This window comes from Chaetodon trifascialis, chromosome 2 (assembly GCF_039877785.1).
Source record: "Chaetodon trifascialis isolate fChaTrf1 chromosome 2, fChaTrf1.hap1, whole genome shotgun sequence".
Classification (NCBI taxonomy): Eukaryota; Metazoa; Chordata; class Actinopteri; order Chaetodontiformes; family Chaetodontidae; genus Chaetodon; species Chaetodon trifascialis.
Window position 1 is genome coordinate 17,123,179 of NC_092057.1, and position 13,164 is coordinate 17,136,342.

The 13,164-nt window shown below is 41.9% G+C and overlaps 1 protein-coding gene across 1 annotated transcript in view; it reads right to left on the reverse strand.

The window, feature by feature from the left end:
• Positions 1–13,164, reverse strand: part of LOC139341121 (cytoplasmic phosphatidylinositol transfer protein 1-like) — a 70,896-nt gene that overhangs the window by 17,416 nt on the left and 40,316 nt on the right. Inside the window, exon 2 of the mRNA XM_070977477.1 lies at positions 1,097–1,245. Within this exon, the coding sequence (XP_070833578.1) occupies positions 1,097–1,245 (149 nt within the window). The remainder of the gene's footprint in view (positions 1–1,096; positions 1,246–13,164) is intronic.

Consider the following 13,164-nt stretch of genomic DNA (forward strand, 5'->3'; position numbering starts at 1 on the left):
ACGGTGCAATGGTTTGAGGTGTCTAGGAGGTTGTCGTGGAACTGGTGTGCAAAGACAAAAATCCATATGACAGCCTCCTTTTCTTTGCTATTCAAACCATGATTGCTTTATTGTCCAAACAAAGCCGCGAGCAACTGTAAAAGCAGTTTTTCTGTGAAATTGTGGAACAGAGAGAGGAAACTGCATGAGACTGTCTGTGCGAAAGCCCAACTTATCTGTTTATCTGCTTGCTCCGTCTGCCTTCTTCCTCCTCTCTCCTCTGAAGAGCTGAGCTGTGCTGACTCAACATAATTAGTTCCCCGGCATTGCAAATGCTGACACAGGTATTTGTGCTCAAACAAATGGCCCGCAGCATCTCTGCCCGCCACCCGCCCCTCTCTATTCCCCCTCCCTTGCTCTTATTTTTTGTTCTTTCTGTCCCGCTGTCATTTTCCTTTCTTCTTCTCATATTCACCATCCTATTCTCTGTCATCTCTCCTTCATTTATGTGGGTCAGACTAAACTGTGTGTGGCAGGGTCACATGCAAAAACACATTATCAAAGGCTCACAGGATGCACGCAGGATGAGATGCATCAGTATGGGGTGACATATAACTGTGGATAAGTAACTCAGGGAAAGCTGAGTGTGTTTGCATGTGTGTATTTGTGCAAACCTGTACAGCCTTATTCAAGAATGTAGTGTGAGCCAGTTGATATATGATATAAGTGGTAATTTGCACTCCAGTTTTTTTCAGCTTTGGTAAAAATCATGGTGAAGGATCAAATTTGAGCTGAGCTGTTCTGAGTAAGAGGGAGTCCAGAAAGGAGAGATATAGTCCAAGGCGGTGAGCAAGCTTTAAGACCACAGGCTAAACATAAACGTCCAAAAATAATCATTCAAAGTAGCGACTGTTACTGAGCTCACTGCTGTAGTGTTTCACTTATGTTCTGCTGGCCAGAGGACTCTAATAAAGACATCATATACACTGTGGAAGCTCTCATGAAGTGGCGACAGGTTTAACCCAGCAGACTGAATGAACTGCCTGTAGAGGCTGTACGGGCACTCCACATTCAAATGAGTGTTCGACAATGAACTAGAAAAGACTTTTCCTCTGACCTGTTGAGGTAGACTCGTTTCTCTGTGAACTGCCCTTGGCCGTGAGCCGGGTCTTCATACGGTTCATTCTGGACCACCTCCACTCCTTCCCCTCGATCGCTCTGCTCGTGGCTGTGTTTACTGATCATGTACAGCTGCCCAATCCGGTACTGGGAGATAAAACACACAGACAGGACAAGTTCATTAACTTTCGTCAGACAACAACCACTTTAGGAAACTTTCAATCATATTCCATGTTCGAATTTCCATTTTTTTCAGATTCCTTAAAAGAATTCCTCATGTGATGTGAACGAAAGCCAGAGAACAGCTACTTAATGGATTTGTGCTGGGATTGTTTTTTTTCGTCTGCTGTTTCCACATTTTGAAGTGTTTCCAGTTGGAGTTAGCCTGCATCAGATCTTAACAGGAGTCATGTAACTATGGGGAGCCATCGAAACAGAATAATATAATAAGATATTCTGTATTTTGCATCAAAGTAAACCAATGCTCTGCTCTTACTACGTCCAACAATAAATACACATACATTTTTTTTTGTCTCAACTGTGCATTTGTGGCATTTAGATACATGAAAATCTTATGCAACTCTGAAAAAAGTAGCAGGGAATAACACTAACAACACTGATAGTAATAAAAGACAATAGTAGAATAGTCATCGTGTCATTTTTTATTATGTTTTTGCTTCTTTTGTCAAAGGCTCAATAATGATGTCTGCCATACCTTCACTATTAGAGAATATACATAAATGGTGCAGTCCGACTTTCTTTCATCATAAATAAAAATTTCAGGATTCTTTATTTCTGCCCCAAGGCCAAAATACAGAGAGAAAGTCCTCCTCCACAAAGTAAAAAGCAGATGTTTGTGTGAGTTTCATCATGAATTGCCTGCCTGAGTGTTGCCCTGTGTCAACACTCCGTCTTTATTTATTGCCTTGTTTTCCAGACTTAGTTGAGCAAAAGGTCAGAAAACAAAATAAAGTCAAGCTTCTGCAGCAACAACACTTCTTCAATAATAGGCCGGACTTAAAATGACGGTGGCATTTGTACATTGTACGTGTTCGTTTAATTAAATACTCCGGCCATGCAATAACAGCTTTTAGTTTCCGATGCCCCACAGCTTGTTCACTTCATTCAAGCAATAAACTGATTAAACGCAGCACTTCTGCCTGCTTTTGATGTTTAATCTTCATATTCTAAATCCAAAGCTTCTGTTGGTGACAAAAGAGCCAGAAAGGAGGAGGAAAGATATGGAAATGAATGAACCCGGAGCTGACTGAGAGACTAAGGAGCATCAAAGGAGGGCAACTTGAGGAGTTGTAATGAGAGGGAGGGGCTGGAATTAAATTAAATTAAAGAGAGTAAAAGGAACACAAGTGGAAAATTCTGACAACAGATTGTTAAGTAAGGGAGCAGGAAGATGAGGAGAAATTAGATGTAAAGGGCAAGAAAAAGATGGCTTGATGACAGCCAGTGATGCTTATAATCCTTTTATACATTACAGGCTGTGAACAAGTGAAGCTGAACTCTGTTCTGATGGCTTCCTCTTCCCTCTGCGCTCCTCTCCCCCACATGTGCTTGAGAATATGGCACTGCTAATGAAGGAGAACTAAATCAACTGTATTCCAGTGGTTTCCACACTCTTTCCCTGACCTTTATTTGACATGGCTGTTGGCTGTGAAATAATGTCCTGGGAAAAATGTAAGGTGCTCGCATAAAATATCTCCCAAAGGGCCTCAAAACGGAGTCAGTGCCTCGCTGCCATTGGAAATCTCTGATGAATACGTGTATTTTACAGGTACCTGCTAAAATAAATGAAATAATTATGTAAAGCCCTGCTGGTCATTAGACCAAGCCTAGTAGAAGGATGCAAAACCAAGCAGCTATATCAGATCCCATCATGGGAGGATTTGCATAGGTAGGATATCTGCGGCTTCCAGAAAGCTGGTTTTAACACTTGCACGGCGCAGGCATGTATGCAAACTCTTGCAAATTTAAAAGCAGTACGCACAGTCCTGCACACACGTACAGTGCGCAGACACACAGATGTGCTCAAAAGCATTTTGTACAGTTCCTCTCGCTCAACATAGTAACCACTGGTCAATGGAACGCTCTTGGATCCAAAAATTACCAAGCAATGAATGCTGTATCAAATACCACAGACCGCCTGAAGAAATGTGTCTCCTACACTCACGTTCCTCAGTTATACATCACCAAACTTCTACCCCGTTATGTACACGACCTATGCATTAAAGGTCACAAACCCAGCTGTAGCACCTTGGCGCCATGTCCTCTGTGGTAGTGCAGACGAGTTTCACTGTGGAAAGGGCAGCGGCACTATGACTCACTCACTCTGTATCAATTCACTTCAAGGCCCCCAGTCTCTAGACAATGGTGTATATGCAAGATTTGTGATGGCAGAAAACGACACACTCTTTAAGAAAAAACAACACCAGGCCGCAGAGGGTTGTCTGAACACAGAATTCCCCAACTGGAAAGCCAGACAGAGCAGCAGGGTAAGATCAGAGACAAATAGCTAGGAAGACACAGGGTGTTTGGCCGGCCTCCACCACAACAAGGAACCTGTCATAAAAGTGTTTTTCCCACTTTATCTGTCGACTGGTGTAAATTGACTACACAGTGACAGCAGTGAAGACCCACAGTAGCGAAGGGAAATCTCTGAAAGTTTGACTCAACCATCAGTAAATTTACCTGTAACTATTGTGACAACAATTTGTGGTTTTAGAGGGAGTTACAAGTTGTAACCATTGGTTGGCGAACAGCTAATCGCAGGATGTATAAACTGTTGTTCTTCCAAGAATCATTACAGCTCGAACAGTATCTGCCCAAAGTTGCATTTTTCATTTGCATGACAGGTTAATCAGTGAGCTTTAGATGTTTGGTGGACTTTTTTTTATTTGGGACAGAGCCAGGCTAGCTGCTTCCCCTTGTCTCCCGTCTTTATGCTAAGCTAGGCTAATCACCCACCAACATCAGTTCCATACCAAACACAAAGACACAAAGGAGAGCGTTATCAATCTTTGACAGTCTTTGGAAACAAAGTGAATGAGTGTATTTTGTAAAATGCTAAACTCAAAAACCTTAAAGCCACTTAGGGCAGCAGAAACAAGCAGCGAACACAACACTCACATATTATTCATTACAGCAGTATAAGTGGATACTGCAAACTTGTGAGCAAACAGTTCCCTATTTACACTTTCAGCAGATGAATAGCAACATTAGCATCAATTTGGAGTCCAGTATCAACTCTTCTTTTCACTCTACCCATTCTTAAGGTTTTTGCCTGAAAACAGTACATAAAACTTAAACAATGAGCTGCAGACTGCATGACTGCACAGTCAGATGCTAATTCTCCGCAGGTTCATTCAGCGCTACAAGCAACCCCTTTCAGATACAAGAGGTCATGTCTTTTTAATAAATTCTGAATATTAATAATTATAACATTAATAATAATTATCATTATAGAGGTTTTAACAGCCACTTGCGCCCACAGTTTCCTAAACCAACTTGGAGCAGTGGAGCAGAACCAACCAGCCACTTAAAAAGTTCAGTAGAAGTTGGTAAGTGCAGGGCTGTCATGTTGCAAGATTATGAAATGCATCAAGCAAAAGCACATTTTTGGCACTCACAGCACAGCTAAAGGACATTTTGAGTGTCGGCAGAATGAGCCCCGAGGTGACCCGTGCACAGTGTAAGGCTCTGTACGGCAGTTCTGAGAGCAATGGCCAATCATCACATATACTGACTATATGTAAGCGCACTGCATTTATTCAATAAAAACAAGGTCGGTTTGTGTTCTCGTGATCAGACTTGGAAGACTTGCTGGTTAATGAAATCTGCCAGAAATGTGTTCATTTTTGAGACAGTTCAGTGAGTCACAATCAATTAATTAGGAGGAATGTCAAGAGGATGAGCACTGAAAACGTACACGCTTTCAAATATGTACAAAGCCAGACATGGTGGAGCTGATGTTAGAAAAGCTTATGTAATTCAGCGTTTAAAACAGAAAAAGCCTTCTGCCTATTTGTGTGTTAATTTATTAATGCAGCATACATGAGCTGATGTTATTACATTACCTCTCTCATCCCTTGGAGAGTATACAGTAGCCGGCCAGAACAGATTGCATAACATGTTCTTTTTGCTTCATCCTCAGTTATGTCAGTCTCTCCTCTCTTAAACGGCGGCCACATCAGCTCCGTTAATAAAAGTTCACCTTTTCATTGAAGTCTCGAAAGCAAAGGCAGTGTTTCTAAAAACAGCTCTGTGCTGTGGTGAGTGCGAGCCTGCCAGGTTTAGAGCTACTGTAAATAATGCAGACGCGCTCCATCCCTCTTCTTCGTGTCACATGTGAAATGAGGGAAGTGAGTGGTGTGGACTGAAAGACACTGAGGCAGAGGACAAGCTGAGGGGGGAATTAAAAGGGGGATCAGCCGTTTTGTTTTTGTTTTTTTTTTGTGAGTCCTGTGCATGTGAGTGAGGACAAAGTTGCAGAAAATGAGACACAAGTACAGACAGACAGAAATAAAGACACAAGGTTACGGATGCAGCACAGTGTGACATCAGCCTAATTTAGCATCCCTTTAGACAAGAAGTGTCCTTTTCCGTTCATGTCGTCATCGATGAGCTGTAGCGGTCATGGACTTCTAAAAATATCAAGGCCGTGCATATATTACCTCTCTCTTATCAGGGCCGGTGCGATGATTTGAAATGTTTGAGGACACCGTGATGAATGTGCTCGACCATGAACAGGCAAAAACAGTACGCTCCATATTAGGGAAGGATTGCACAACAACGAATGAAAGCTTGCACTAACTGGCTGAATGGCCCTGTTATTTTCCCACGTCAAAGCAAAACAGGCAATCACTTCAGAGAACGCTGCAGTGCTGGAGTACTACTCACTCCGTCTCTTGTCTAGAATCTTCACAGCATGATTGATCGTTTAGCGACATGACGCAGCCAGCACAAAGAGGCCAGTACTTGTCTGCTCTTTATTCAATTTGTCTGATGATGAGGTGCTCTGGGTTGTTGTTGCTCATTAATCAGAGCCAATAAACTAGAGTGTGTTGTCATTATCACCCTGTATTACAGGGTTCTAGGTTGTTTTAACCCAAACCCAGAAGCCTTCATTGAAACGGGTGTGAATTCACAGCCGACAACTGTGTCGTGCCTGAGCGTCTTCAGACGTGAACTACTTGTAATTTCCACATTTTACAAAAATGATAAATAATAGTGTGTGATTTGAAGGTCTTGTGTGTGCGTTTCACATTGTCTTTGAATGGAATCATTGTGAGAAATACTGGTCTGCCATGTATTTGCCCTCAGTGTGTTTACATTGCACAAATACAGCTGAGGCACATAGATTCACTAGCTACTGCAAGTTTTGACTAACAATGTTCCTAAGCACTAATTTCTCTGAAGTTTAAGCTCAAGGTTAAACTTAGATTAGTCCACTGGTTTAAAAGTCAGAAAATTGGGGACAATTGAATCTATAAGGTTTGACATTTTCCAATAAAATATTGCATATAAGAGCCATTTAAAACCATTCCTCAGTAACCAAACATCGTAGCCTCGACATGGCGACTAGTTGCACACGTCCCTCGTTTTGACAGCCTGTTATCCAGCCGAGTTCGATATTTATAGCTGCAGGGAGGGTTTCTGAGTCAAAGCAAACTGGATTTCAGTTTCTTTAACTAAATAATATTCATCTGGGCTGTTGGTGAAGTTTAAATACTAGTTAAGTACACAAGGCTTCATGCCTGGCGTCATTCTGTATGTTCCAGAGTTTCCAAATTCTACAGCCCGCTGTTTATCAAGTGCTAACATTTATCCTCTTATAAAACCACTTTGCAGGAAGTAGGAATATTTTCTTTTTCCACACAAACACATAATCGACTTCCTGGGCCTGAGCTCAGGTGACATTGTTCAAATGACATTAGATCATCAAAGTGTGTTTTTAATAAACCTTCTAACGTGCATTTGCATTCAGCATTTCTGGGACTCACACACCCCAGACACACATCTGAAGTCGTTTAAATTATTCACACATCAATCATTTTTCAATTTCCCAATCCAGTTCATTTTCATCTCATTTATTGCTGCCCACCTGAAGTGTTAATACGTAAAAGGACGGGCCTTGCCCAACCATTGAGAAAGGCATTAATTCACTGCAATCTCAACAAAACTTCAAACACAAACAGTTCTATTCATTAACAAAAAAAAAAGAAAAACAAACCTGTGCACACACTGCTCACATTTCTAGCGGCTTAAAAAGGTCTAGACTAGCTGTCAGACAGCCAGACATACCGCTGGACTGGAAGAACACAATATGAATAAACAACACTGCAGCGTTAAGCTGTATCAATCAATATGTGGTTCTATCTGGACTCCCTCAGCATTGCTGTGCAGTCGATAATGCTACAGCACCATCATGAAGAAGGTGGAGCGGGGGGGCAAACAAGGAGAAGAAAGAGTTCAGAGGCATCGCTGTATGTTCAGCAAAGCTGCAGTACTGTTGCTGAAGGGGCAAGAAGGGAGGAAAAATGAGTGGATAACAGAGGAAGAATGTAAAGAAATGGAGAATCAGCAGATATGGAGAAGAGGATGGGAGGAAGACAGGAGGATGGAGAGAAAGGGGAGGAAGGGAGGAGTTATGAGTACAGGCTGCATGTCGCTGTATATCACTACATTTACAGGTCTCGGTGCGCAAGCGGTGGAAGAAGGAACTCAAGTGAGTGAGAGCAATAAACTCAGACAGGTGGGAATGGATAGAGGCAAGAGTAGAATGATTTTCTGTCCACGGAGAGATGATCTCCCTCATTATTCTGCATGACAACATCACCCATCAAACATACGGAGGCCACAAGTACTCTGGCTTCACTTCACACTCAGACAAACACAGTGATGGAAGCGTTTCTATTTGGCTTCTGTGTGAAGTGAGACCTTGCCCTGAGTGGCAAACACTGAATCAATCACTACTTGTGACAACAGAAACAGTTTAGCAACCTGAGTTCAGTCTATTGTTGTTGATGATGAGCTGCAATTAGTTCAGTTTGTCTACTGAGAATTGAAATCTGTGTATTTAATGGTTTGTTGTTTTACCATTATACACATGGTATTTTGTTGGAGTTGATGTCATTTAACACAGGTGGCATGGGATATGTTGTGTGTACAGTTGAAATCAAGTGGAAACCACATCCATCCAGACAGAGGCATTGGTAGATATGAATAATCAACTGGATATTATGACGTTCAACTATCATCATCAATGGTACCATCAAAAATGGATGTTTCTAAGACGCCCTAAGGTTTCATATCAGAGTGAGTTTCTAGAAGGCAGCAAACAGCTCAGGGCTGACCTAAAGCTGCGCTACCATTGTATGTGACATTTCTAAGTTCAGACCCACATTGTTTGATCATTCAAACATACGAACACACGAACAAATTTTGTTTTATGGGTGGTAATTAAATTTGTGTTTACCAAAGAGACACTGTGATCCATCATTGGCTGAGTAAGACATATTAAGACTAATTAGTGCAAAATGGAAGGCTTCCACCAAAAGGTGGCAGTAATGACTCAAGGAACTAGCTACATTTTCCTAAATAACAGAAGACGTTCCTCGACGCAAGATCTTTAAACCCTATTCAGCTTGTATTATTGTTATTTTCTAGGAATTCCACATTACTTTTTATGGCTGATGATGCAGAACAGATGACTTGCATACAGAGGTCCTCCACATCAGCCAAAGAGTCTTATGAACAAGTGTCACTGAGGGCATAATTTACCTGCAGTCAATGAGCACTGATCCTCAGCATCCAGGTCAGCACACCTCTCTATTTGAATGTCAGCGTGAGGTAATAGCTACACTAATAGCTCCGCTAATCTCTGTGTTCCACTTGTTGAAGGCCACATTAATGCCCCGCAGGCCCACCACGACAGCCCAACAGCGAGACCACTTCATGCTTGGCAGGACCTGAAACTCAACTTGCGAGAGCAACTTCAGGAGGGAAAAAAGAAACCTTTCTTGCCCCAGAGCTCAAGTACTATTGATGGCCAAATTTCTGCCAGAAAGAGTGAAATGGGGATGACGACTGAAGAACAAAAATAATCATTGGCTCACAGCTTGTGTAAATGAGCTCAACGTGCTTTCCTTTTCTACCCAGTGAATGAGTCAGTGTGAGAAGCACGTATGTACACGGTGCTATTTAAGATCGCATGCTGAGGACCTGTGGTAACACGAAGCAGAAAGGTGGGCTTTTCTTTATCAATGGCTATTTTAAAAACATCAGCAGCAGTTTCTTTGAGAAAATAGCACACCTACCCACACGCAGCCCACACAGGAAGAGTGTTGGACTCTTAATAAATACACCAGACCCCTTCCTTCCTCTTGCGGAACAAGGTTCAAAGCAGTGGAAAAACAAAAAGGAAAAAAATGTTACAGCAATGTTTGTTTTTTTTCCATTGAAATTCATTCTGTGCTGCAGATCATTTTTATAGTCTGTATTTTGAATGGGTGTCATATGCCTGTCTTCAGATGGTGGCCTACTGGATCCTATTTCAGAGCAGAAATCTCAATGAGCTCCTGGAGAGTTGGTGCCACCATCAGTCTTACTTTGGCCATTTGTTTGCCTATTATGTTGTTTGTAGTTGTTTGTTAATGGTGGTGCTTTCATAAGAATCTTGCTTGTGGTGCCCCCATTATAAATTTTAGATCTTACAGCTGTCTCTAAAAGACTCAGGCAACCCAAATGGCCACAGTCTAGAGCGCTGTAAAAGTTATTTATGTTACTGCAACAGCAACAGTAGCTACAACCCACACACCTCTATAACAACTAGCAATACCACCATATAGCTCTACCTGTAAGTCGCTCTAAGCAGTCATGGTGTGAATCAAATTGAAACTATCCTCAGTAAGATAACAAAGATTAGCAAAATCATACAACAAAGTGACTTTGATGTCATGTGGCCAGAGTTGATGCTCGGGCAGGTCATGATTCCCATCAACAAAAACAAATGAGTAAATAAATTTATGGGGAAATCTTGAACATCAAATAATAAGAAAACCCTGGTGCTTTATTACTTCTCTCTAAGCAGCCCCCCCCCCAACACACACACACACACACACACACACACACACACACACACACACACACACACACACACACACACACACACACTCTCAGCCCTTCATACTGATGGATTGCTGCATTAGCAGGGCGATAGTGGCTTGAGTAATGGAGGTGGTGGGTGGTGGGAATGTGGACAAAGGTGCAGCATTAGAGCAGACTGAGCTGACCAATATCAGAAAACAAGGGGGAACGTGAGAAGAATAACACCTCTTTCACTGCTGGAACCCACCAACAGTTCTTGGATGGGTGTCCAGTTTTCACCACTTGCCAAAGGTGGCACCACTGCTGGAGAACAGCGGACAGCACTGACTGAATTCTCACAACATGTAAATTGGCAGAGAAATCCCTTCAAAAGGATGATACTGATTTCTCAGGTGATCCCTGGGTAAATGCACAGACCGGGTGACCTTGCTGGCCACATGAGATGGTGATTTGTTAAGACACCCTAACCATTTATTGTTGTCCCCATGAACGCTGTTCATTCCTATCCCCCAAGAAGTGTCAGGTCCAACAAATACTCCCCATATCGATTAAATAAGAAAAAAAAAATGTTTTTAGTTGCGTGACAAAGCACATTTCACATGATCATATCGATTTTAGCTTAAGAATGCTCTCAATCCATAAAGGAACACTGGACAAAGTTGATATACATTTAAAAAAAAAATCACAAATATCACCTCTGCTCTATGTAGCTAGGATTACACAGGTTGGCAGCCTTGCCTACATCCATCTACACACACACACACACACACACACACACACACACACACACACACAAATGCATACATGCACAATCCCATACTGCTGGCACAGCTATGCGCCCATCACCTTGCAGTTTCATTACCTATGATGGCAAAGGCACACACACACACGGCCACACACACGGCCACACACACGGCCACACACACACACACACACACACACACACACACACACACACACACACACACACACACACACACACACACACACACACACACACACACACACACACACAATCTTCTTCCCCTGTTCTGTGCACATTTAATCAACTGGGCGGCAGTGTGCAGTGAACTGGGCTGCTCTCTCCAGATAAGATTATCCTTCAGCTGTAGGCCTGACAGTCAATAGGTGGACCAGGAGTGTAATTAGTGTGTGTGCGTATGAAGGCAAGACAGAGTACAGAGAAAGGGCAAATGAACAAGACAACAAAAAGATGGTAAAGATAGTGATTGAGTGAGAGAGAAAATGACAAAGACAATTTATCGGTGTTGTTCAGCCTGTACAATCTGAGCAGCATAAACACAAGAAAGCAACGTTCAGGACAGAGAAACGCCTGCAGTGCATCTCTGTTCTACTCTCCACAGGTAGCCTCGCGTGCACAGAGTGAGCTGCACAGAGTGAGCTGAGGGGGGATTTCAAATTTGCATGAGAAAAGGAAAAGTATGTGTTTGTCAGTGAAGACTTGGTTGTCTGTTTGCACCTGCTTATAACAAGAAGGGCACAAGAGATTGAGAAGGTAGCCTGTCCTCACCAGAAAAATGGCAGAATCGTCTCCGCAAGTAGCTTATTAAGATCCACATTTACGTGTATTGTTGGGCTGCGACCTCTAGTGGCCGTAGCAATTATGACTTCTATAGTAATAATTACGAGGAAGAAAGGAGGAAGTTAGGTAAAGTCATCTAAAGAGCAAGACTGCGTATGGAGGAGGTGAGACTGCTGTTCGAGTCCCACGTGAAAAAGAAAGTCAACATTGACTTATTTTAATGTACTTAACATATGTAATAGCAACATTTTTAAGCCAAACACGACCTACATATTTGCCTAAACTTAACCGAGTACTTTTGTTGCCTAAAGCTAAGGAAAGTGCGACTGTTGCACAATGTCAATGCCCTGCAGACAAAGGTCTGGTACACCTGTCGCTGGTACTCTGTGTGCGAACAGGCGTGCTGATGACATTGCACAACTGTAGATACTTCGTATCCTTTTCTGCATGCCTGTACATTGCTTTCCATTCTTTCATTGATGTTGTGGATATGACCAAATACATATAGTATTAAATATCAAAGAAAAAACAGACATCATTATGGATGAGTCCTCTCCCTCCTCCTCCTCCTGCACACTCTACCCAGGTGCCACCCGTTGCCTAAACCAAACAAAGTATTTCCAATAAGTGAGACTAACACAGACAAATGTGCCACATGTGTGATCGCTGAACTGTGATAGACATTATGAAATTAAATTTAATGTGTTTCCGGTCTCTGTCTTGCTCATCAAAGCAAGTCAACAATGTGTTTTGTCAAAGTTGATCTGCTGTTCTGGATAATTGAGGGATGGATTGTGTTTACACAGAAGTCAAACCTCTGGTGTTTTTACACTGCATGACGACATGCTCAGTATCTGCCAATACAATATAACAAAGCAATCCATTCATTTTTATACAGCAAAATGGATTCGGATCATCGATTTTAGCATGCTAACATTTGCTAATTTGTGTTAAGCACAAACTACAGAAATGCAATCACAGTAGCAATGCATTCAATAGCGGTTGAGACATTTCTCTCTCTTGGTGGTGCCAGATTAAGTCAGTGGATCACCAAAGCCAGCAGGATTCGTCTTTTGGAGCCATGAATGTTTGTTCAAAATTTAATAGGAATCCATTCAACAGCTGTTCACTTTCCTAAGAATACACCTTTGTATTGGATTGAGGCTAAACATTGTCTAATATACTGCATGGCGAAGTATCCGCACATTAACTATAGTGAAAGGGTATTAATACGTTACAAATAGAAAATATTGAATCCAGGTTAATCTCAGATTATTGATTACTTCTCAGTGTCATTGCAATCACGCACAAGATTTTAAGGGGAAACAACCACTGAAATTTCACATTTGAATGGGAACTGTATTTCAAAAACAGATTTCAACTGGTGTATCTTGATTTTGATG